This window comes from Aphelocoma coerulescens, chromosome 4A (genome assembly GCF_041296385.1).
Source record: "Aphelocoma coerulescens isolate FSJ_1873_10779 chromosome 4A, UR_Acoe_1.0, whole genome shotgun sequence".
NCBI classification, from domain to species: Eukaryota; Metazoa; Chordata; class Aves; order Passeriformes; family Corvidae; genus Aphelocoma; species Aphelocoma coerulescens.
This window is the reverse complement of record NC_091018.1, coordinates 9,238,050-9,264,478: the sequence shown is the minus strand read 5'-3', so window position 1 is coordinate 9,264,478 and position 26,429 is coordinate 9,238,050. Positions and strand designations below refer to the sequence as shown.

At 42.8% G+C, this 26,429-nt stretch overlaps 1 protein-coding gene across 5 annotated transcripts; it reads right to left on the bottom strand.

Moving 5' to 3' along the window:
• Positions 1–4,060: 4,060 nt before the first annotated feature.
• On the bottom strand, positions 4,061–26,228 carry SLC6A14 (solute carrier family 6 member 14). Of its 5 annotated transcripts, none has more exons than XM_069015222.1 (14): positions 26,050–26,228; positions 18,754–18,922; positions 16,868–16,999; positions 15,187–15,348; positions 13,737–13,872; positions 12,856–12,988; positions 10,881–11,021; positions 9,715–9,943; positions 9,505–9,630; positions 9,295–9,413; positions 8,004–8,103; positions 7,483–7,592; positions 6,326–6,493; positions 4,061–5,724 (listed from the first exon to the last, which is right to left on the bottom strand). In XM_069015222.1, the coding sequence occupies exons 1-14, from the start codon at positions 26,059–26,061 to the stop codon at positions 5,575–5,577; spliced, it is 1,887 nt and encodes a 628-aa protein (XP_068871323.1). In that variant the 5' UTR covers positions 26,062–26,228; the 3' UTR covers positions 4,061–5,574. The 5 variants fall into 5 exon arrangements, with proteins under 5 accessions (XP_068871323.1, XP_068871322.1, XP_068871325.1 ...); XM_069015221.1 differs by lacking the exon at positions 26,050–26,228 and adding an exon at positions 19,534–19,597; XM_069015224.1 differs by lacking the exon at positions 18,754–18,922 and having other exon boundaries at positions 26,050–26,081.
• Between the last annotated feature and the right edge of the window lie 201 nt (positions 26,229–26,429).

The following is a 26,429-nucleotide window of genomic DNA, read 5'->3' as shown; positions in this document are numbered from 1 at the left end:
AGGTTTTATTTTCCTGTCCAGTATGCCTAAGCCGTTCATCACTTCCAGGATGAAAAGGTGACTCTGTTGTTGCAACCAGCTCCAAAGTCCGTGCCATTAAGCCACGCTGCTGTTTTTAACTGGAATCAGTATGACCATGTTGCTGCAACAGAGTTTAAATGTAGAAATTTCTTGATTCTCTACACTGGAGACAGTGTCTAGACCCAAAAGAAGAAAATAGTTTGTATATTCTTTAAAAAATTTAAACCAAACAAAGAAAAAAATTCCTAATGCCAGGAGAACAGGAATACTGAGAGTCAGCAGAGAGATTCAGCAAGAGCAGAGCAACCCCTGCTCCTGCAGCCATTTGCACACTCATGCACCAGGCAGGGATTTGGGGCTCTGGATGTCTGCAATCCAGACTGTTACAGAAAGCACAGAGAACAGGCTGGTTTGCCTCTTTTATCCACATTGGCAAAAATCCATCATACACACACATACAGGGGAGGTACGGTTGAAGCACCATCAGTGGCCCTCAGGAAGGTGAAATGAAGGATCAAATGAACATATGTACATTCATATTTCATAAAAATATAAGCTTTAAAGCTGGAAAAATACATCTAGTAGACAAAGTATAGCACTAGCCAGTTCTGTAAGGGTTTGGGGTGCAGAAGGAGCCTCTATTAAACCTCCCTCAGTGAGACTGCCATTGGCCAGCCCACATTCTCAGAAAGTGCTGTGACTGGTGAAAGTACAGATCCCAGCATATATCTGGTAGCATTACAGAGCTCCAGAATAGCACAGCTTTTAAAGCAGATGGAGGTGCTTCTCCACCAATGCCTGTGCCTTTTCATTCTTTTACTGAAGTTAGCCCTGCTGAAACTCCAAGACGGGCTGGAAAGTCCAACTCTGCTAGTTCCCAGTTTACTGACATCTCTACTTGCTTGTGCCTTTTCCCCCTTAACTCCCATTCCTTTTGATTTTATTTTGTAAATCCCAGATTTAATCAAAGTCTGCATCTCCAAAATTGAGTGTACAGTTTCACAACACCTTAATGGCTGGAGCATCCTCCCAGATCATCCCAGCACAAGCAGACAGCTTGATGACAACAAACTGACTCTCTGGCAACTCAGGGCAGGGGTCTACTAGCAACCACAGAGTCTGGATTTCAGGTCTCCCACAGCAGCATGGTCAGCTCTCACCTAGACAAAGCCTGGAGTTGGCTACAGGCATAGCACAGCCACAAGCTTTGTCCAGCCTGGAAGGCAGATGATGGAAACAAGGCTGGATGTTTTCTGCCCCATAGCTCCACACTGACATCCAGGCTCTTGTATCCCCACCTAAGGAAGACAAGCTAGCCAAAGCTTGCCAGGAACATTTTGAGCTATACAAAAATGCTCATGGGAACATTTTTAATGGTTTTGTTGAAAAAACAACCCAAAATTCATTTTGTATCTAATTCCTACCTAGTTTCCTAGATGAAAATTTTCAAAATAGTCCTTCCAAACTGATTTTCATGGAAACCTCCCAAATGATCCTTTCCAAGATCACACAAGAAGCAGTGCACTCAGGGCTGCCCAACCTCAGACCCTCCAGCTGAACCCAGGATCCCTCCAGTGACTCACCCTCACACTAGTTTTTCCCAGGTCACCATCTCCAGAGTCTGGTTAATGTCTCAGCAATCAAAGTCGCTCATTACCGCCTTTTTGCCTGACACCTCAGTTTGATCTCATAGCCCTGTAGCTCTATCTGAACAGGTAGAATATGGCAGATTCCTCTCATTATTTTAGTCTTTGTCAAACAACCACTATTAATTCACAGTAATCTATGTATTTCTAGATTTTCCCCAAAGCATTCTCCTTTCTCTGATCAACAGCTGCATCTTACACCACTGTTATTCCTTCCCACATTGCCGTCTGTCTTCCCAGTTTGTCCTGGGCACATAACACGTGTTTTCTTCTTTGGGCTCTTACCTGGAGTTTCCTGTTCTGCTTTTGAAGTACTTGAACAATATTCAGCAAAGTAAAACTAAGGACCAAAATTCCTGGTGGTCATTTTTTCAAGTTTAATCATTCTGGCCACATAACAGCTGGGGAAATTCTATCTATCTTCATGCTGGTAGTATTTTACTAACATATGTGTGGCTACAAACTGCCTTGCAGGCATCCAGTTTAGGTGGTAGTGGTGAACATGAGCTCTCTGCTTTCTTGAAAACTCCACAATTCATCTTTTAAAGGGAATTGTCTTTCTTTACCTTACTTTTATTTACACTGGTAGAGAACAATTATCACGCCTGCAGAAGGAAGCTGGCATCATTGGTGCTTGCTGCTGGTTTCACCCAGTGGAACTCAGGCTGCCATAGCAAAGCCAGTCCTGGGTTTCCATACTTTTTTAAATTATAGTAAGAAAGTCTGCACAGAAGAAGTTCTGCTTTACTGATTGCTTGAAGGAAAATAATGGAAGTCTGGATTTCAGGAGATTGTGCAATACAGGGAGATGTCCAGATGAAACTGTGTCCAAACTCTACTGAATGTGAATCTGTTTGTGTCTGGCAGAGGACACACGAGAGAAAATTCAGTGCATTTCTCTTGGCAACAATCCTCATTTTCTTGTAAATGAGTTAAAGTTTGCAAATATGAATCTTATGGCTTGAAGTTTACTGTCCAGGACAGTTGTATGAGATTAAACCACAGGTCCAGGGCAGGCCAGTATCCTGTCCCTGACACCAACCTGGATTAGACACCAGGGAAGAGCATAAGACCCATAGAAGTATTACAGAACCATTTGCATAACATTCTCAAAGTCTCCTGAAGCAGGAGTAGTATCTTGTTGAGAGCTGGTCTTTTTAATTAGTTTTTCTGAATAGTTTTGAAGCCATGCAACCAAAACCTTTTGAGAAGTAGCTCTACAGTTGGACTGAGCATTGGGCAAAATATTCTTCCTGTGACTTCAAAGCTAACACCTAGTTAAGTTCCCATCATTTATCTGGTTTTAAAATTGCTAGAAATAGTGAGTAGCCATCCCTTGGTCCCTTTCATCATGACTTATTATTTCCAAGGATTGTCTCTGCTCTTCAGCATTGATTTTTGCTAAGCAAAAGTCTGGTTCCTTTTATTTGCTTGTTGAGCAGAGCATATTCTAACACTCAGGCCATCTTTTGGTGCTTTGTCTGCTGCACATCACATTCAAGATGCACACATACACTTCACCTCCACACTGACTCCATGCTTCTCTGAGATGCAGTTTTACTCTTTCATAATGGGCTGAGTTGTCACACACTGATAAATTAGTTCAAGAAATTTATCTCAAGCCTTCTTGAGATTGTTTCATTGAGGAAGAAAAAACCTTTTATAGTAGCTGTGACTACTATCAGTCAGCCTAACTTTGACCAAGCAGAGTCAGCCCAGGTAAAGCAGCCATTTCCCACTCCATTTGTCATTCGGGGGGGCTTTGGTAGGGCACCATTACGAAAACAACTCCTAGAAGCCCATAAGACAAGTCCAGAGCAGAAGCAGCATCAAGTGAGCCCTGTGTGCAGGGCAGTACATGGCTGATATGAGCCTTCAGCATCTCCTTTGCAAAAAGTTTCCTGAATTCTTTCTGAAGCTGGTTTGTCCAATCTCCTTCCCACCATCTCAGTACTCTCACTCCTTACTTCACTAACTTCCCCCTTCTTCCCCTAGTCTGTCCCTTCCCAGGTGTGAACTGCTGTCAGCTCCAGTGGATGGAGCACCACAGCTTTGCAATTCAGCCTCTCTCCTGCTCCCAGCCTCTCCAGGCTACTGACAGTACTCTTTTCTGGCTAAACCATGATCCTAGAGCAGCTGGAGTGCAGGAAAAGGGTCCTCTTTACCAGCTTCTAGTACAGGCTCAAATCCCACAGTCCTTTTTTGTAAATTCCCATTTAATTACTTTCTGTACTTTCTGAGCCCACTCCAAAAGAGCACTATAGCACTTTATAAGACAAGACTCCCTGGAGGTTGAATCTTTCCCATTCAAGCTCTCAAAGGCTTAGGATCATAGAAACATTTGTGGTCACCAACTCCACACACAACATTAAAAGTTTCCAGGTCCAAACCCATTGAAAACAGAAAATCACATTTTATTTGCCAGTTCCAAAATCATTAAAAACAGGAAAAAAAAAATCACATTTTGTTTGCCACAAAGTGTTGATTTGTCACCAAAAAAACCCCAAAACAAAACAGTATAAAACATAGACCAAGGTACGCAGCTTGGGCACGAAAGCCACTATCCACGCTCCTTCATGTCCAGAAAAAGTGACAAAGCCCTGAGAAGAAGTGACAACTGAACACCCTGCTACATTGTTCCCAAGGAACCATTATCACAGTGAGAGACATTCCTCAGCACACCAAATGTATTCATTCTCTCCATAGTCCTTTTTTCCCCTGTTTATCAGGATTTATCTGTATTACAAGTGAAGTCAGGCTCTTTTCACCCAGCCCCCTCCTGCCTATGTAGGTGCTCAAGTCTGTGTTCCCAACTGCATTACAAACTTTGTAACTTTTCATTAATTTCATGATTTCAGCAAATTTTGGAATAACAGCACTACAAGGTAGTTGTAACCTTCACTTTAAGTAAACTTCTGCTTCTTTTGGCCCTACCATAACACTGTTTGAATCTTTTAAAAAAAGCACTTTGGGTCTCCTTTGGAAGGAAAAACCCAAATCTGAGTGAAAAAAGCAGAAAACAACCTGATAGGTAAAGCATTGATGAGAGTAGGAGAGCAGAAAAGCCAGAATTCAATGGTTACGCTTTCATTCTGCAGAGCCTAATGACAGAATATGGAAACATGAGATTTTTGAATTAAAGACAGATGAGCACTGAGCAGAGGGCATGACAGAGAGGATAGCTCTTTAGGGATCCCAAGGGGAATAATGAGAAATAGAAAGGAGACTGCTTTTCACCATGTTTAAGCCGCATTTCCTGTGATGGCAATTTTTTGCCACTCAATATTTATGTTTGTTTAGACAACACACACACACAGAGCATACTCAACATCAAATCCTGAGCAGCCTCACAGCACACTGAGCAAGGCTTAGACAGAGAAGAATTATTCATGTTCCCTGAGCCACAGTGCCAGGCAGCAGCACACTCATTGCTCCCTGCTGACTGCGTGCCACTGGGGTGGCAGAGCACAGCAGAAGGCAGCAACTGCACCTCAGGGTGCACACACACACACACACACACACACACACAGCACCTTTGGGCTCCAGCTGGGGAGCACCAGAATGTGTCTTTACTCTCCTCCACACCAGTAACTGCAGTCCAGCTGGATACCAGTTGGATGGGGTTAAGCATGCCCAGTCCAGCAGCCTGGGGATCCTGCAATGTATTATCCTGCCCTCTCAACCTAGATCTCTGGTGAGATCTCAGTGCCTAATGGACATGTTCCTCCCCAAAGACTAAAGCACTAAAAATAAATAATATGACTTGCTTTCATTTGGGGGCTGGATTTTAAAGGGCAGGAGGGTTGATTTGCCTTTTTTTTTTTTTTTTTTTTTGCCTTGTCCCTTTCCAATGTTAAAAGACAAAACCTACATAATATGCTAAAAAACTGTCATCCAAACAGCCATCTCATTGTTGCTTGTATACAGCAGCAGACACAGTGGGAATTTCGTGCTCCTTTTTCTTCTTGGGATCCACAATGTGGCTGTATCGTTCCCCTCGGTGACATTCCAGGTAGGGGCCCCAATTTGCTGCAGGCCGGCAGCAGCTGACAATGCGCTGGAAAGCAAAACCAAGACACATTTAATGTCTTACTATCCAAGCTACTTTTAAAATTCAGTAAAATTATAGCTCTAGATATGCACTGCAACTCAACAAATGGCAAATCACCAAAGTTGTTTAAAATCATTCCAGATATATTTGGGGTCAGTGGGTTCTGGACGTGGAAGTCAAAGAACAGGAAAAGCTGTGACCAACACAACTGTTTGGGAAAGCTCACCAAGAGCAGAATATCTCAGATCTGTCACTTGCTTGTTTCTGCGAGCAATGGGAGGCAAAACTCCAGAAAATTATATCAGGATAGAAAGCAATAGAAATTCTTCAGAGAATTTAAAGGAGCTGGAACAGCCACAGAACTGATGAAAAATCACTCTTGAATGGTGTGTGTATCCTCCCAGAGGATTAGACTTTATCTTCTTATCATAACATGGTAGGGTAGACGTACCTTTGATGCAACTACCAGAGGTAATGTTTTGGTCTAAAAATCCAGTTGAAAAACATGTCAAAGTAGTCAATGTGTTGGAGAAGAAAGCACAAGTGCTCCTGATAATACCAAAGAAATTAATATTTGAGGCTATGACAGTGGGTTTTTTGCCCTTACCTGAATAAGATTTCCTTCAGCTTTAACTATTTTTACAATAGCAACAATGGGAATCCAGATGACACAGAAGATGATCATGCACCAACCAACAGCAGTTCCCCAGGTTGGGTATAACACTGAGCCATAACTGGGACGTGAAAATGTGACCAAAGACCAGACCAAAATAGTCTGGAAAAAATGGCAAAAACAATAAGAGAGAAAAGCAGGTTTTCAGCAACATTAAATTTGCACTGTTTCCAAGCTGGTTTAATAAAAAGAAGGGCTGTCTACAAGTTCTGTACAGTTCCATCTTGCTTTCTGACTGTGAGAACAGTCGTGCACATTTGGTGAACGTTTGGTGTTCAGTCACCACCAAACAGCAAGACTGAAAGGCAGGACTGAAAAATGACACTGAGATGCACCTTAATACTAAGTATAAACATAAGATTTTAAGAGAACAAGTTATGTTGGATAATACATATGTTGCTGGCTGGGGCCCAGTACCTTTCTCTATATGTTTTATGTGTTCCTATGTTCCACTACTTACAGGAATACAGGAACAAATCTAAGATTAGAAATTGGCAAATATTGCTTTGAAAATCTGATAGTTTTAAGCAGCATTTTCTAAACTATAGTCTGGACAGATTACAGGTAATGTGCTGGCCAGAGTGACTTGCCACTGTTCCTGGATTGGGGATGTTAATAAATTCTGTCACAGTAACATAATCCAACCATCTACACTCACAATTAGTAAGTACAGGAGTAACAAAAACCAGACATGCAACAGGACATTAAAAGGTCTCAGACAGGAGAACAGCAGAACATCTGACCCAAAAATGGGATTTCCCTCAAAAGGTTTTCAAACCAATCTCTGTCTAAAATTAAGATAATCCAGCTGCCAAGACAGAGGATCTAGTTGCTCTATGTTAGTCCTTGGGAGTGTAGACCCAGCTCACTAGTAACTGATCTCAAGCTCCAGCCTGTCCTGGAGAGGATCAAAGGAGGAGGGAATGTATCAGAAAACAGAGACAGCCCAGAGTTCACTTCACTGGCACAGCTATGCCCCATTTTTATACACATAGACTGGGCAGTCAACCCTGAATCTTCACGTGGAAACCTCTTCAATATTAAATTACTAAGTTCTGTCACACTAACACAATCCAGTCATGTGCACTCACCATTAACAGCACAGGAGTGATGAAAAACCAGCATATTCTCCACCACAGCCAGAATAAACAGCTCTTCTTTCCAATCATCATTTCAATGTCTTCAATGAACCTGTTTCCTCCTGTTGGAAGACAATCATGGGGCTCACTGTAAAGCAGGTGCCTCCCTTGCACGTGGGCATACTCAAAAGTGATCAAAGAAAGGCAATGATCAAGGAAAGTTTCTCCAGTTCAGCATTAATTATTAAAGCTTTTATTATTATATTATTATTCAGATGATTAAGTTATAAATTCTTTATTGCACTAATTAGTATTTAATATCCCTGGCACTGCTCAATATCCCTGCTCCCTGCCAGGCTGGGTGGGGCTTTGAGAAACCTGGTCTAGTGGAAGGTGTCCCTGCCCCTGGCAGGGGGTTGGAATGGGATGATCTTTAAAGTCCCTTCCACCCAAAACCATGCTGTAACTCTGTGATATACACTGTTCCTGGGATTGCTTAGTTTATTTATGTATTTTCAATGGAAATAATTTACCATAAATGTAGATGATGCCTATTATCTCCAGGACAGCTGCAATAAGGATTCCCCATCCAGCACAGAAGTGATCTATTAGGTTAACCCAGTAAATTCCTGCCTGCAGAACAAGCATTAAAGGTTAAAGTTTGAGTAGTAACATACTTACGCAAAAATATAAGATGCGTTTGTTCAAGACACTTTTAACTAATCACAACTCTGAGTTTTTAAGTTCACAGTTCTCCAGGCCAAGTAAAGATTTGTGAATATTATTTTCTTTAAATCCCTCTATGTAAAGTTGAAAAGCACATCTAGCAAAATACTATAGATGCTAAAACCAAGATCTATGTATATGCAGAGCATATATAAACAGCTGAGAGCAAGATTTAAATTTGGAGCTTACAGGAATAAAGTTGGTGCTGAAGTCCTTACACTGAGCTACAGCAGTAGCTATACCAGTTATCAGTTCTGGGATGCTTCTATCCTCCTACATGCACAACTTCTCCATGGGGTTAAGCTCAGCTTTAAACACAAGCATGGATCACAGAGCAGGAAACAATCTCTGAGCCATTTCATGCTCTTGTGTACTAAGTCCCTTGCAAGCTTCCCCCCCATCCTGTTTCATGACTTGCGTACTTTGCTTGACCATACAACTGACTACTCACCACAATTACCTCCTTCACATTCGCAGTCTAATTACACACATAAATCTGCATTTCTAGATGGAGTAATTGCAGTAAACCTTTATAGCCTTAAAAGCAATTGCCTCAACAAATTTTACACAGTATACTTAAAATTCCTTTTCTGTATGACTATTTTTATATATACACACACACAGAAGAAGTAACCATGCAATCTACAGATGCTCATGAGCTAATGTTTCTATTTGTTTTTATTACATGAGTAGGCCATTTCTCAATTCCTATCCTGTTTGGTAGCGAGTTCTGAACAAAAAGATCCCATCAGCATTTATTAGCAGTACCCACTGTGCCACGGACATGTTGTATGCATGTACTTGTGATTACACAAATAAATTCCTGAACCGAGGAATGATAAATCAGTCTTATAGTTCACAGGCTTTGTACAGGCTTTCTATTTAAAAGCATGTCTCAGTTCAATAATCACAGAAAACCTTAGGTTCTTCAAGCTTCCCCCTGGGAATTTCTTACTCGCGTGTCCAGGCACACTGTCGAAATTCAAGAGTCTCTAAGACTAATCCGCACAGACAGGAACAGTTGGAAAGGGTATTTTGATTTGAGTTCATCACTTGCAGCATAACTAAACTCACTACCAAAACATCTTAATTTCTTACCTGAGTAACACAGATAAGCCCGAGAAAAAAGAGCAGTGTACACAGACCCAGGGTTACAGGCATTCTTAATTTTTTCATCACTTTGGGATATATATCTTGAATGGTGGTTGTAAGTGTTTCTGCAAAGGAAGAAGTAGGGAGTTTGAGCAGCACAATTAAGAAAGGCAATAGTCATTTGAAAAGCCATGAGTCACTTAAAACCCCACTCACCTATGGTGGCAAACTGGGAGTCAAGGCCCAGGAGCAGAAGCATGAAGAAAAATAAGAAGGACCACAGAGGAGAAACTGGTAACTTGGAGAGAGCCTCTGGGTAGGCTACAAAGGCCAGATCAAACCCTGGAATGCAGTGAAAAGAAGGATGTTATTGTCATGCCTTGGTCAATCCAAGTCCCGATACCAACAGCGTGACCATCAGCCTACCTGAATCCACAACTTCTGAGACAGGTCTCTCAGACACAAATGCCATATGTCCCAGGATGGAGAATATTGCAAACCCAGCAAATATGCTGGTGACACAGTTGGTTACACAAACTAGAATGGCATCTGAGTAGCAGTTGTTGTGGAACTTGTTGTATGAAGACAAAGCAACAAGCCCGCCCCATGCCACAGACAGGGAGTAAAATATCTGGGTGGCTGCATCTTTCCAAACCTACCAAAAATAAGAACATGGGAATTACTGTATTACTTGCAGTACTTATCATAAACATTTAAGTCTTCCCTCCACTGAAACCCAAGGGTATTTTTTTTTTTCCATTCAGCCTGAATATCTAATTTATTTCATATAAATTTTAGGGAAGATAGAATATAGCACACTGGTGACCTTGCAGTCTCAATCACAAATAATATCTCCATGATCTCCAAAGGTCACATCCCAAGCATGCTGCCAAATACTTAAATCTTACTGGGCTAGCCCTGAAGAAGAGATTCAATTTGTTCACATAGGTGGGCTGTTGAGATATGAATCTTGGCACAGAGGCAACAAATAAGGACAACCAGGGCTGGCTGCAGGAGTGAGAATTTCCACGTACCCTCCCACTTGTGTGACCCAGACAAACCACTTCTGCCTCTGATGCAGCCCCTCAATTAGTGCTAAGCACTCACATAAGTACCACAAATAAATATCACAACTAACTCTTGCTTTTGATAAAACGGAAATAATATTGGCATAAGCCAGAACAAAATAAGTCCCAACTTTCTTTGCACAAGGTACCCTTCCTGGTCCACCTAATTACCCAAGCTAATTTCCCAGGCAAGGTACAGCCTGAATTTCAAACTCAGGGATCCCTTCAGCAATTATCAGCAAGAACTTTCTCAGCAGGTCTTGCTAAGATGAAATTCCAGCATGACCCCCAAGAACTGTTTAGAGGCAATAACACAGTTGTCATCACTGGTATGGCAGGGAGGGGGAAGAAGGTGACTATCTTTCAGTTTAAGAGTAGCTGGAATAGGGGCTTGGACTTTTTACACAACCAGCTGCTGATGCAAAATACAGGGCAGGACATGAAGCACCTGACTGAATAAAAAAGAAGCAAGCCCACAGAACCACGGAAGTGTGTCACACTTCTTAGGCTGATGCTACTTCTCACCTCTGCCTCCATCAGCTTCGTGATGTTGGACTGTCTCCCAATGTAGTATTCAATGCCATCCAAAGCACCTTCCAGGGTGGCACCTCGCACCAGCAAGATGAGCAGGATGACATATGGGAAGAGTGCAGTAAAGTAGACAACCTGCAGAAAGATGGGCAGGGACACACATTAGGCATGAGGGGATCCATAGACCTCCATGCAGGAAGACTGGACAGGCTTTAGGCTAAGATCTGCCAGTACAAAAGAAAAACAGGCAGCCAGGGAAGTGAACACATGCCAACCACCAAACCATCTGGCTTAGCCAGTTCTGGAGCTGCATTCCAGCAGAAGCAAAAAGCCCAAGCCACATATCCACATTTCAGATAGCACTTGACCAGTTTCAGAAATGCATTTTTCTGACATGATTTACTGCTGTAGCGAGGCCTGCACTCAGCTGCTCCAGATGTCTCTTCCTAGGTAGTGCTTCTAGCAAGTGCAAACTGAAAGCCAGGAAAAACTAGGTAACCAGGGTGGAATTATTTCCTGATGAGCTCCCTGCTACTCCCCCACCCACCCCACCCCGGCAAAAAAAAGCCAAAACAAAACCAAAAAAAATTTTAAGTCACTGTTCTAGAAGCTTTCTTTACTGGGAACAAGTACTTTTAGGTTCTCTCAGACACAGACCTAGTCTGTTGTTGTTTGATCTAGCGCAGTAGGACTGAAGCCAGCGGTAGAGTTATTGTCGCACTGGCTATGTTCAGCAGTACTCTGGTTTCTTGAGTCTTAGCTTCAGTGTTACGCAGACAGGTAATTGACCCAGTACTGCTGGTTCCACCAAGCCAGAGCACTGCACCATCATGTGATGAGTCTGACATTTCTGAAGATCTCCTTCATGCTTGGATGCCTAGAATAGACAATTCTCACTGCTTTTCATCTGTCTTGTTCCTGCCCAGCCAGATTCTTCCAAGTCTTACCTTATTCTCCAAAGAGGATTGCCTTTGTGCGAGAAAAGAAGTGACAACAGGAAGAGCCAACTGCCAGGAACCCAAAGAACATGAGATTAAGAGGAGCCATGCAGCAAAATAACTGAGGCTGGAAAAGCACAGATGCTCCCACCCCAAAGCACTGAAACAAGGGCAGAAAGCTCCAAATAGAAAGCAAAACAGGAGGAGACGTCACACCGAGCAGAGGAAGGCAGGCAGCAAGGAACCACAGAAAGGCACAATGACAGAAGGAAAGGGGGGGAAAAAATCTGTGCAGAAAAGGTGAAAGAACAAAGGCAACTGAGGCTGAAGAAGTAAATGATGGAGATGCAACATGAAGGTGAGAAAAGAGTATGAGGAGGAAGGAATAAAACCAAGAAAAGGGTCTCAGGTAAGGAAGGATGAAATTCAGCCTGCCTGAAGTCAGCCTAGCCCAAGAGAAACTCCAGAAAACCATGCTGCAGCATGTGGAAATGGAAGCTCAGCAGAGACAGATTCTGAAAACAAGCATCTAAGTACCTTGTCCCTAAAAATCATTTCAACTCTTGGGAAAAAACAACATTTCACAATCTGGCAGGAACCTGCACACACACATCTGTTCACAGGACCTGACCCGTACTGTCCAAACATCTCAACCAGACTGGAAGTGCAAAATAATCTCACTAGGTGTTCCCAGGGCGTGTACCCATGCGTGCCATCACATGCACACTTCCATCACACAGCCCAGGTTAACTGCCAAAACTCAGCTGGAATCACCGGCACGACAGCAAGATCCCAAAATACAGGGCAGCCTGGTGGAGTTGAGGCCTAGGTGTTACCTAATGACTGTAATCAGCACCTTACTCTTATTTTATGTAACAGTTATGAAGCCGAGGAGCAGGAGTGAAGCCAAATGCTGAGCCCAGCAGAGGCGGGTGTATTAGGACTGCATTGTGCTAAACTTCTCTGCATCCAACTAACGTTGGAAGGGCAGAATCAGGCCAAAAATCATCTCCTTGCTCTTCCTAACATACCTTTCCTGAAGATTTTATTCCTTTAAACAGTGCAGCTCCAACAATCATCCAGGACAAGAGGAGGCAGAGAGCCAGGTACCACACAATCCTGCCGGTCTCGTCCAGCCCACTTGAGCGCTGAAGAGCCACTTTGCTGAAAGCACACAATGCTCCCGTGAGGAGAGGTGACAGCAGCATACACACACCTCCTCTTCAGCTACTTCTCAGGAAAAAGTGAGCTGGTGTGTGGTGCTATTACAAGACTCTGCAGCCTCTTCCAAGAGTATGCAGTTGGAATTGCATGATTGGCATTGAAAAGCTGTATATTTCACTGTATTTTTCCCCTCTTTTTGAAGTCTACCAGCTCTCATCTCTCCATACATCTCCCATATGTATGGCCCACCTCAGATATTAGGTGTTAATCATGAAATTCTGACAGCAAGAGAAAAGCCCATAAGAATCAGTTTCCAGGAACCCAGGGAACATGAGGCAAATTGAGACCATGAGGCTATAAAGAAACAGCAATTTCACAACAGGCCCAGATTTAGAATAAGGTGAATATATTTTATACAGTAACTCCTGAGAAAAATAAAAGTATATGCTATAGGTAAACATGCTAAGTAGTGCCTACCAGGACTCCAGAGAAGAGGACTTCTTTAAACTGGAGTATTTTTCAGTTGGTTAAAGGTTGACTCACTTGCTTCTCTTTCTATACATAATAAACTTTTATAAAGGCCAAACTTATCAATTAAAGTTTAAGTCCCCTCTCTAGTGATTTGTATGCCCATGTCCCTTGACTACATTTTTTCTGGACTGCAAGATAAGACAAAAATAAAAGGTACATCCAAAACCACAATACATAAAAAGGTATTTTTAGTAATTCCTTTAAAGTATTTACTTACTTCCAATATTGCTCACTGGGAAATTGCACTGGTTTGTAGTTTATGGTGCCATTTATACATGTGAGATTGTTGCTTGTGATGAACGAGTAGTTTGCATGAATGATTTTCCCATGCAAGGTTGTGTTGCAGTCACTTACTGAAATAAAGAAAAAGAATCAATAACACTGGGATGACTATTATTAAAAAAAAAAAAAACAACCAGACTATTACAGCAAATGTTTCCTAAGCAGTTAGAGCTTCAGTTTGCCTGCTAACAATATTTAGAAACAAACCTGAAATGTCACTTGCAGCTGTGACTTCGCTACTTGACTGTAAATCAAAACACCAAGAATCTGGTGTGCTCACCGCGTTTTACTTATCCTCAAGCATACTTGTAAAAATCAGAACCGAGCACAGTTAAAATTGTAGCCTTGGTTACTTTATGAAAACCTTTGTCCCAAACCAAGGTGACACATGGATCATCTAGTATCTGGTATTCATCTTATTGTGGCAAAGGGGTTATTAGAGTGCTTTAAATATTTTCCTTTGAGCAGGGTTGGAGGAATGGAAACTGGGGTTGGGAATTTTTTCCCAGAACATACAATAAAGAACACCTTATCAGAATACATATCAGCATTTACTGCAAAATCTTGTTGAAGCCTATTTCAGGACAGCTTCTTCAGTCCAGTTTTGTATTCCTCCAGCACTTACAAGTTATAGACTGAAATATTTTTTGTTTTGCCAATAAGTAATCATCAACTTTTTGTTACATAAGGCATCTTAGAAGGGATTTTCAGATATATGGTTGAGATACATTTACATTAACACTGTAAACAATGTAATCCGTTCTGATCTTGTCCTTGTTGTTTTAATAATCACTGGTTCCCTGGCAAGACATTTCCAGCTGCTAACTGGCAATTACCTCACCAACCTCACCTTTTGCCTTAAACTGGTCTGATATGGAAACTGGTGAGATAACAAGTGTTGGCCTTACATCTGCCACCAAACACAACAATAATGTGGAGGTATGTTCTAAAGTTAATGAAGTGTGAAACCAGTGCTCAGTGGTGCTCAGGATTACCATAGCCACAGGGAAGGCAAGGGGTAATGAAAAAACCTCGATAAAAACTGCAGTAGCTTGTCTCATGGGAGGAAGGTATTTTTTTGCCACAAAGCCTGATGAAATGGGAATGCAGTATTTCCAGGGACTGTATGTACTAGAAAAAAGCTGAGGTTTTAAAGGAGAAAAAACTGATCCAAGAAGGTGATTTCAGCCCAGTTCTCTGTAGGTTTCCCAAGCACCCAAAACTGGCAGGGAAGTGGATAAGCATCACTCTTGTGTGTTCAGACGCAAAACTGAAGGAAGGACTTTCAAAGACACAGGTAGCTGTCTTGCTCCTAAACCTTCACCCAGAAAACAATACAATTACCAAAACCAGTTATATTAAACTCTGTCTGGTAAATATGGTACCTATTCGTGTCTTGCTGCAGAATTCATCTGCCCAGGAAAAGCAGTCTGACCATGGCAGCACTTTTTGAAATGAGGCAAATAAGTAGTAGAGTGCATAAGCAATGATAACGTTGTAGTAGATAGTCACAAATGTTGAGATGATGACCATTGTGATGCCCACACCTAGGAAAGAGAAAAACACAATGTCTTAACCATCCCAAATTCAAAAAAACCCCACCCAACAACAACAACAACAACAAAAACCCCAGCAAAACAAATAGCCTTCACTTGACTTTTATAAGGCTACTTGGGAAGAAGGTGAAGTTGTTTTTTGTTTGGTTTTAAAGTATTTTTAACAGCAAACAAACAGTGAAATCTTAAACCCATTAAATGATGGATGTGATCCGAACTGACCCTCTCAAACACGGTTTTGAAACAGAATTTGAATCAGGCCCATAGAAAAATATTTGCAAAGTCTAAAGGAGAAATTTAGTATTTTGTTCTTTCCCAGTTCAGAGGGAAACTTAGTAAAATAAAACAAACTGTACTTGGACTGCCCAAGCCATTTTAAAGATTCCACTGTAATTAATGCTTTTAACTACAGTAAATCTGTGCCAGTATTACTGTTCTCCCCCTTGTTAAATTGAGTTTTGTTCTGTGAGTTTGGGAAAGCCTGACAAACTGTACCAATCATCTTAGAAATGATATTTAAGTTTCTGTCTGCAGAGACAAATAAAAGATATGCTGTGCTTAAAAACTTTTGCTTTAAAAATAAACACACTGCTTTCATGAAAGGTTTTTGTGCTGCGGAACAGAGACTGGCAAAAAGAGTAAATGTTGGGGCAACCAGTTTCTGTAGGTGACAAGCAAAATTCTTGTTGCATCAGAAAGAAACTTCCTTGTTCCTACATTAACTCCTCTGGTAGATTAAGACAAACAAAACCATTGCATAGTCCTTTACACCCATGGCACAGCACCAGGATGTACAGGAGTGAGTAAAGCACATGGTTAATTGTTTCCAAACAAATCTCCCTATGAAATGCAAACCCTCACAGAGACAAACGACCACTACAGAGTGAAACGATTTCTCTTATCTCAAGAGACACGTCACTTTACAAAGCCAGAGTCTAGGCTATTTTATCACACCAGCAGATGACTCCCAAGACAGCTGCTGGATGATTGTGCACTGTATTGCACTGAACACCCAGACCTGTATGTCTGTGCCAGCACTGGCAGCCAAATACGGAATTAGTCCATCCAACACAGAACTGCCTTGCAACCTACACTGGATGTGAAGCAAAGGAACAGTGATAAAGTCAACTTCTAGAATTTTTTTTCGATCTGTTGCACACAGAACACCAGTTGTTTTACTGAGGTTTTCCCTCACACAGCAAAACAGGGTTATTTCCTTCCGCCTGGACAGCTAGAGTGAGGGTGATGTGCTGCTTAATACTGGGAGAATCATTGATAAAACCTTTCATAACCAAGAACCTTTCTGGGGAAATCTTTAATCAACATCTGTTTATTAACTGAATAATGAGGAAGTATGTACCTGGGAGCAAAACAGTGACCCTGTAAAATTGGGAACAGTTGCTACATGGGTATCAGTGTCTCAGAATTAGTAACTTCATGAAGAAATTATTAATTCACAACAGTTTATTACTGGAATAAAAAAGATCTAAGGAAACATAACAAAACCAACCTTGAAACAATGGTAGTATTCTCCAGATGGAAACTGGCCCTAGACTGGCAAACTGCCCAAGGGAACATTCCATGAAAAATAAGGGCAAGCCAGCTAATGCCAACATCAGGGTGTAGGGGATTAGAAAAGCACCTGAGAGAAGGAGGCAAAAAATGGGGGAAAAAACACAATCACACACACGGAGAAAACAATGCATCTTTCAGCATTCACCACAGTTTTATCACATTTTATACTCCCCCTTTCCCCCCCCGATCAAATACCCCACTGTAGGGGCTTTTTTTTCAAAATAGAGAGATTTGTTTCTAAATCCTGTTTTCTGTAAGACTAAATAGTACCTGTAATGAAGAGACACAGACTGTCAGAACTGCTGATTTAAAAAGAATGGCTTCTCTTATAGAAAGTAAATTATTTTTACAAAATCTATTGAAGATGTGCTCTAATACAAGCAGGAACACTGTTCAGCTGTAGGTACCACCAGCTTTGTCCACTTTCTATTAAATCTTCCAGCTTTTAATTTAAAGAGGAACAGAACCATTCCTTTGTGTACTTAGTTGTGTTTTGCAACAGCCGTGTTAAGCAGCTAGTGGACATCAAAGCATGAAGATTATTTTCTATGGCTGGCCAAGTCCTGTGTCAAACATCTCAGGATGGCTCTTGTTCAAGTCCATTTAAAAGTGCATGTTAACCTGATATCAATGAGTGCCCTGTTATGTGAAAGGGACTAACACTTCTTTGTGTGTGCACAGAAGACAGGGAAAGCAAGAGCACGTTTCATAAACACAACCCAATATCCCTGCAGGAATCTGTTCTCATCATGCTCAGTGAATTTCAAGCAATCAAGGACCCAGTTCTGCAAGGAACTGCAAATACCTGATGTAATTTCAGGAAGCAAATTGTCCCAGAGAATTAACTGGATTACTCCTGTGTTTCAAAACAAAGATGTAACAATTGTCTTTATCAATCATGGGCAAGGGGCAGCACAAATGCGCTTTAAATGCAAAGTTTCTGCTGCAGCAGATAAAAAAGATCTAGTCCAAGGGCTGATGCCACAACTTATTTTGTTTTCACAATTTTCTTCAACAAAACTGTAAGTAATGCAAACCAGCCAAGCTTGCGCCAATAAAACTTCTGTACTGAGAATGCCTCCTTATGTTCCATGTGCAGCTGTGTGGGCTGTGCTGCATTTACAGTCCAGAATTTGACTTCAAAGGCTGCTAGGCAGAGAAAATAGGTACATATAAGTATGTTCTCTGCAGTTACTATTTACGCTCTCTTTAATTACTGGTGGTAACCTGGCAAGTAGATAAAGCTCTGTAATACAAGCCAGGGAAGCCAGTGCCTCCACTTGGCTTTGCCACTAGTTCATTGTGTGAGCAGGTAGAGGCTCTCTCTCACACTTCCCAAGTATCCGATCTGGGTAATTATTAAGATGGGATAATTATCCCAGCTTAGATTGTTTGCATGGAAAAACAGAAGTGCAGAGGGGATTCAACTGTTCTCTATAAACATATCCTGACATATAAACTTACCAGGAGGTAAGCACTGGGGAGGAAGAATAGCTATTCAGATAAGTAGAGGATATTGGCACATGGACAAAAAGGTGCATGTTGGTTGTGAGTAAATAAGAAGAGTTCTGGAATTCTCAGGTACAAGTCTGCAATTAAAACTAAATACAATTTCCTCTCTCAGCTGGTACCCAAAAAGCACATAGAGGCCTCTTACTCCCCTTTCCCATGAGTGGGCTCTAGCCCAGTTCCCAGGGTGATGCTCTCATCCAGCTTTGACAGAACATGCCCAACCTCAGAGCTGGCCCTTGGAGCTTGTCTTCCTCTCTCCTCAGGATGGCAAGGTGTGCCCACCCAACCCTGCCATTCAAGCACAGGTACCTCCTCCATTCTGGTAGGTGAGGTAGGGAAAGCGCCAGACGTTGCCCAGGCCCACAGCATAGCCCACCATGGACAGCAGGTAATCGCCTTTGTTTGACCAGTTGCCACGCTCTGAGTTCTCATCACTGTCACTGGAGTGGGCATCTTTTTCATTTGTCAAACTGAAGTCCTTGGAAGAGAAGAGGGAAGGCTTGTGATCACCCACCAGGCAAGCAAGGCAGTCTCATCCTCATTTCTCTGTCCAGAGACAAACCTTGACATGGCTGGGCAGCTGGACAGGGTGGGCATAACCAGCTGGGCTGTCAGTCCAGCTGATCTCTGGCAGGACAGCACAGATTTGTGAGAGAGGGTCCCACCAGCGAGCCCAAACACCTCCACAGACAGTTTTGCCCTACTCCTGCCTTAGTCCTTTGTGCTGTCAGCTCCTGGGGGCAGCTCCAGGATACTCCCCTATCCTGCCCCTGCACATGCCCAGATGCCCCCATACTTGTTCAGATGTTTACATCAGCACATACTTGTACGCCCACTTTAAAAAGCACCTGTCCTAGTGTCTTTCACACATGCCCAGGTGCTCATCGCACTTTACCTGTCTCGATCTCACCTGCCCAGACAACTTCATATCTGCCCACAGCTGCCGACGTACCTGCACCCTGCTTGCCCGAGTTCCTCTACGCCCACCTGGGCAGCTCCACAACCCACCTGCTTAGGTGCATCCACACTTGCCTACATTCTCACACACCTGCCCGGGTGCCTCTGGCCAGCCTCCCCCCGCCGCCTCACCTTCTTCTTCCCGCAGGACAGAAAGCCGGGCAGGCTGAGCATTCCCATCTCTGCCGCCGCAGCCGCTCTGTTCTGCCCGCGCCGGACGCCGCCCGGTCCTTTATCGGACCGGCTGCCGCCCGCCCCTCGCCGCCCTGCCGGGAACCGCGGCCCCTGGGCTGCCCCACGGCTCGGGTGGGGCCGCCTCCCGCCCCCGGCGCAGCCCCTCGCAGCCCGCCCCATGCCAGCCCCAAAGCCGCTTCCCTACTGCACCCCGCCCGCTGACCCTCCTCCGGCCCCGCGCCCACTTCCTCGGGAACACCTACCTGCCTAGCCCTGCCCGGCCACCTGCCCACTTCCCCTCCTAAACACCCCCTGCCCTCCACACGCCTTCGCTACTCGCCTTACCCCGACCCACTTCCCCTGCCAGGAACCCGCCTGGGCTCGCTCCCCCAGTCCGGGCTCTTCAGCCCTCGTTGCACCCCTGCCTGGCCGCCTCTCTGTCACTCGCCTTCCCTTCTAGCATGTCGCCCCACTCCTACCGCTCTCCCTCCTCTTCCAGTACCTACCCACACACTCTCCTCCTTGTCTTCTACCTCCAGGCTGACAGCTCCCCATCAAACACTGACCCTCACCTGAGCAGCTGACCCCACTACTCCCTGTGCCTCCCCACAGAGCCACTGCCTGTCTGCCTCACCTATGTTCACTGGCCAGAGACCCTGCTCCACCCCTACCTGCTCCACTCTCATTCTTTCTTAACCTGCTCCATGCTGGAGTCCAGGCTCAGGAGACGCAGGAAAGCAAAGGGCACAAGGGGGTTAAACACAATGGAAATTTCAGCTTCTGAACACATCTTTCAGGTACAAGCACAGAAATGGCAGGTCATAAAAGCAAAGTCATCTCCAGAGGAGGAATTTGAGCAGAAGGACTTAAGGATTTTTCTAAAGCACTCCCCTGCTTCAACCACCAACATGGCTGTGACATCCCACCCTTTAGGGAAAGGGATGTCACAGTGACCTTCCGCAGGCATTCCGTAAGGTCACACGGGAGGATACCGGTCAAAGCACATTCCGTGTACAGACATAAGGAGACACAGATTGACTGGTCGCTTAATTGCTCTCCCCCCTTTATAAATGGTCTTTTTCATGGCTCTTTCCACACCTTGACAAGTACCCTTTCTGTCCTCAATTAGTGGGGCTTTTCGTTTAGCAAAGTGCTAGCCAGCACGTCTCAATCTAGCCACAACTAAGAGGTACTCTGGGAGTGAGAAGTGTGTGGGACAGCATCTGAAATGTGGGAAGGTAAAATCAGATTGTATTTTATCACCCCGTGCAGCAGGTTCTCTAGGAGACTTCTATTTTAGAGACTTGAAAGATGGCAGAATACTCTTATCTTTGGAGTAGAAAGCAAGTACAGGTGCAGTGTTCTGACAGGACACAGGCTTTGGGAGAAAATAATAAATAAAAATGAAAGAAAACACTCCTTTACAGGCTGCCTGCAAATTCAGCATTAAAGGGGCCAAGCTACGACACCAAACACCTTCAGGTTGGTTCTCTATAGAACAATACAAAACCCAGACCAAGGACACACTGAGAAATCAGTCCTTATTCTTCCATCTGTCTGAACTATACATAAACTAAAGGAGCCTTTTTGACAATCCTGATCTGAGTTAAGAATTTGAAATAAAATGAGAGAATTTGATTTTACTTTCAGTTCTGGGTAACTTCAGTATGTGCGGGTCACTATCTGCCCAGGGGGAAACAGAAACTTTACAATAAACAATTTTGGGCCTAACAAAAGCTCTAAGTTCTCTTCTAAACTCATGATTCAGAACTGATTAGCAACTTGTTTAGAAATGAAATTACATTAAAAACAACCTGTTAGCCACAGCCTCTCCTTCCATACTAGGATTAAGCAAATGTGGTAATGCTGCAGAGTCACTGCCAGTGTCATTCCCTCTGTGTAACTGAAGATGACTAAAAGTAAAACTATACTGGAGGTAGCATTTCTCAGATGTGTTTTGTTTCTGACCATGTGAAAGTTTTGTTTGAAATGCATTTTCTGTATCTAAAGGAGAAAAGTGAAAATCACAGAACAGGGATAAACCCAGGGTTGAGCAGTGGAGAGATTAGCGTCTCCAGAGAGGATTGTGCCTGAAGCAGGGCTGTATTTCTCCTGTTAGTTATGCAGTTGAACAGCACAGCAGTTCCACTTGCATTCACTAGGGGCTGAGTCCACCAGGCTGATCCCTGAAGGCTGGTTCCTCACAGCTGGGATAGCCACCCACCAACCAAGCACCATGCCAGCCAGTTACACCTGGAATGTCTCAGCTAGGAATACAGAATTATCAGTCAGCAAACCAGAGCCAGTTTGGCTCTACCATAGATGAGATATCCCTTCTCCTGGCCAGCAGCCTAACTGACGTCATCTTTCTAATTTGGAAAGCACCCCTGGATTACTATCAATTCCACTTAATGTATCTTCTGTTAATCCAATAGGGAGAAAAAATAATTTAAAAATAAATTAATGATAATCTTAATGTGCTGAGAATACAGCAAACAATTCTGACATTTCCTAGGAGCAGCAAGATACCCATGTTTTCCATTTGGTTGCACCAGTGCTATTATCAGATGTTGGGCATTGCCCTTAGCTAACACAAACAGCTCTGGTGATACAGCAGATTGTGTTTGATGTGCTTATTTAAGAATACAATGAGTAAATTTTGTTCTTAACCTATATCTTCTGTGATAGCAATGCTTACTAATATTGGCACCTGGCACACACATCCAAAACTGATTCAGTAGACAAAACTGGGGCTCACTTACCTCTCCCCAACTGGCATGAGCTAAAGACCAGAAAACCCAGTTTCCAAATCACTTTAGATTTCACTAAATCCTGGCAGACCAACACACACAGACCAACCAACCAACCAACCACCACAAAAAAACCCCATGCTGGCCTTCAGGATCTTAGGAAGAAGATCTAAATCATTTAATCATCGTATCAACAGCATGTAATTATTCTCATCCAGAACTCATAAGCAACGTTACACTCTTTTGAAGAGAGAATCAGAAAGACAGACAGGACGGCTATACTGACAGGTGAAGCAAAGCAGAAAACTTAGAATGTTGGCTCCTGTAGCTGCAGGAATTATCCTCTCCTCTACAGGTGAACAGAATCAAGCCCTACAGTTCACATTTAAGTTAATGCTTTCTGCCTAAGAAAGCATCAACCTTGATTTAAAGACAAAGTGATAACAAGTGAGACAATTTCCTTGGTGTTGAGCTGATCTACAGGCAACTTAGATGAAACCTTTGCCACTAACTTAAAAAAAAAATAAATCAAACATTGGTCTAGTAACCCATGAAAGCAAGGCAGCATTCTCCTTCTGGTGAGAGCTGTCTTATTTCACTGTGAGGCAAGGTGGAAGTGTATCTACAAGGGGGGCATGTCAAGAAGTGGCCCTTCTGCTTAGAAGACAGAATGGAGAGGCGATGATGTCAAGGACACAGACAAATTACAAAGGCAATAGTTTCTGAAATGGCCATCTGTGACTTCAGAGAGGTACCTATGGAAGCAGACAGGGTTTATAGCAAAACACAGTGTGGGAATTACTTACTGAAGAGGCCTCTTGCCAATACTGGCTTGCCTGGTTCTAATGGCCCCCATCCAACAGTTTGTGCAACCAAGGTATGAAGCAAATTTTGCTTTCAACTCTGCCTTCAGGGTGATGAGGTTTTGCTCGTGTGAAAAGGAGTTGACATATTATATATCCTTCCTGGATCTATTTTTCTTTATCAGTTTTGTGCTTTTCTGCATAACTGGGATGTTCATTGCTGCTGCTCAACAGGCCACCAGGACACACATATCTAATCAATATGGATCTCTACCCACGAATTTGTTTTCATTAAATGGAAATCCTGAAAAATTTTGATTCAGATTCTTAAAAAGGGGGAACATTGAAACTTTTCAGTAATTCAGTACACTTTTCAGAAACTTTTAAAGATGGGTTTGGTTCACTAACATAATAGTAAATAATACACTCTATTATGAATTATGTAATCATATTAAAGACCTGTATTGGCAAAATCTCAATGATTCGTGCTTAATCCAATTTTCCCCCAACTTCAGGACTTTTGAATTCATCTCTAAGGCCATATCAAAGGTGAGAAGTGCAGCAGGGTCACTCCTACTTGCCTCTATGGACAGTCTGCTATCATAACCCAAAAGAAGCAGCTGAAACCTCATTCATTTATCTCCTCACAATGGAACAGTTGCAAAAGTTCTATAAATGCAAAATGCTTAAGCCTTCGAAGTCATCCTCGTAGGATGGGTGGAGACTTGAAAGTATATGGAAAGCAAATTTGCCTTCAGGCATTTTCAGCAGGTTGCAGCCTGCAAATTCTTGATATTATATGCACTAATCAAGTTAGTGATGGGGAAGTTTACATATGCATGGAGGAAAAACTTAAAAGGCAGAAATAAATTTAAATATACCAATAAAACGGAAAGGTTCTGTGGAACTGCTCTTTTGCTACACTGAGCCTGGAAGATTTTGCTGTCCCAGCCACTCAAGAGGAAGCCACAGGTCTCCATCAACAAAATTAATCAAGGTGTTTTCATGACTCTTGGCAAGACTGACAGTTCTGTATCTATGGTACATTAATCTCCACTTTAGTTGATTTTATTCAAGAGTTGGAATGTGCTCCTCAAACAGTTCACTCTCTGAACAGAACTCTTTCCAGGATGGTCTTTCTTGTAGCACTGTCTCTCTCCAGTCCCTGAGAGCTCGTCATTTTGTCCGAGATTACTGAAGTTGCTATACAGGAAAATATGGTTGTTCTCAAACACACAGCTCCATATAGAATAAGGAGAAAAGCAACCAAAAAGGACTAAATGTTGAAAAAGGTCTTAGATGTTCAAATCACACAACCATCTGAAAATCTCTGCTGAAATCCAGACTTGCATTAGAGTTACCAAAGCACAGCGAACAGCATCTGTGGCCAAGGGCTCCTAATTCCCCCAGTTCTGCTTCCACTTTTTGGTACAGAGCACCTCAGTTTTCCATGAATCATGCAGCCTTGTGCCAAACAAACATCCAAGCCTTTCCAGGATGCATTAAGCCGGTGTCACTCCATGTGCCCCCTCCCTGACCATCCTAGAGGCAGGTTCCTAACATGTTCAACTTGTCTTTGAGCAACTGAAACACTCTATAAGCGCAAAACCTTGGGTATCACATGATGGAAGATGTAACAACAGATACAACAAAAAAAAGGGAAGAGATAAAGTATGGGAAAATGAAAAACTGGGAGTGTGCAGTTACCAAAACATAATGATCAGGGAGCACATAGGTGTCAGAATATAATGACTTTCCTATTAGGAAATATTTCAGAGGTGGGGCCAGTAGAAACTAAGGAGTCATTTTAAATTGAGTAAAGTAAAGCCTAGGAGTGAGTACAGTAGTAATTTTCAAATATGCTGTACTGAGTTCATTAATCTCATTAACAGTTTCATTTTTAAATTCTTCCCCAGCACCAAGTGCCAATATTTCTGGAGTTCAGCACCGCCAAGAGATGCTGCTAGGTAGTTTTTCTTCCCCAATCCCCAGTTCTATATTTTCTTGCTAGTTGCTAAAAAAAAAAAAAAAGCTTTTCACAGCAGATAACATAAATGCATATTCTTGAGAAGCTTTTGACTAACAGTAAGGCTTTGAAATACAGGCATTGGCTATCACACAGCAAAAAGAAGATCTTTCAGCTCAGTCCTTTCCTTGAGGTAATTTTACATATTGACATGCAATCTTGCTACGTGATAGCCAAGAGAATTATCTTTGCGATTATCCTCCTTCACAAAAGGACAAAAGCCAGGCTGTTAGTCCGGCCTGGTATCTTTGTAATGGAAATACCTCCATCAACACTTTCCTTTGTGTGATACCTGTTTCTGTAGGTTAGCAATTACTCTCAGAAAGAGCTCATCCAAGTCAGTGGGGCTTCTCACATAAGAAAATCAACCTCATATCAAGTAACAATGCCATAAAGTCACCTGTTGCATTAACACGATTCTGAGTCCAAAACAAAAAAAGCAAGATTTGCAGGGACACTAAAACAATTATGTAGCTGAACATTTTCACAATTTGGAAAAAAAAAAGGCATTTAAAAGAATTTAAATACTAGAGGTATTAACATTCTTCCTTCTACTATCTAGATCTCCTACAACTCTTTTCATCATTAGACTTAGAAATCCTTTCTAAAAGAAACTGGGTTTTTTACCTTGTCACAAGTATGATAGCAGAGGTAGGGTTCAAGTATTTAATATAGCACAAGTTTAGCAGAGAGCATGTGGACTGCAGTGGACACAAGCACTAGACCCCACAATTTCTTTAGACTCACCACAGGACCTCCTCCCCTCTAAAATCAGGGAGCGCATTTGTATTCCCCTCAAACAGGGAAGAAAGCTGACTACCCCAAGATAATCCATAACTCAAAAAAAGCTTTAACAAGAAACACCATAAGTTATTTTACTACCCACAACACTCACCCTGCTTGCCATAAACCTGGTCTCTCCCCTGACATTCCTCTCCAGGCCCTCAGGCTCTCTCTCTCTGGCTCAAGCTCTCCTGAGCAGCCCATTCTCACAGCCCAGACCATCCTTTCCTCTTGCTGTATCAGGAACAGCCATACTTGAGCCAAAAGCCCAGAGAATCAGCCTGGGATATGAAGGCAACTCCCTGCTTCCCGTGGCCCTGCCGTTAGCAAGGCAACACGGCAACACTTGCTCGGAGGTGGATCCTCTCAGCACACTCTCACCTGGCCCAATAGCCAAAGAGATGCCATTTTCTAATGAAGCACTGATTTTAACCAAGCCACTCAGAACTCCCAACACTGAAGATTTTCCAGACTTTGCCTGACTTCCTGTTC

Bases quoted from the DNA above. Each gene is read 5' to 3' on its own strand.
- SLC6A14 (XM_069015221.1), bottom strand. From the start codon at position 19,581: ATGGGAATGCTCAGCCTGCCCGGCTTTCTGTCCTGCGGGAAGAAGAAG. The intron at 15,349-16,867 runs GTTGGTTTTGTT...TCTCTTTCCTAG, and splicing joins AATACTACCATTGTTTCAAG to GTGTGGGCATCACAATGGTC. The intron at 6,494-7,482 runs GTGAGTGCACAT...CATTTTTTCCAG, and splicing joins TCACTCCTGTGCTGTTAATG to ACTATTTTGGTCTGGTCTTT.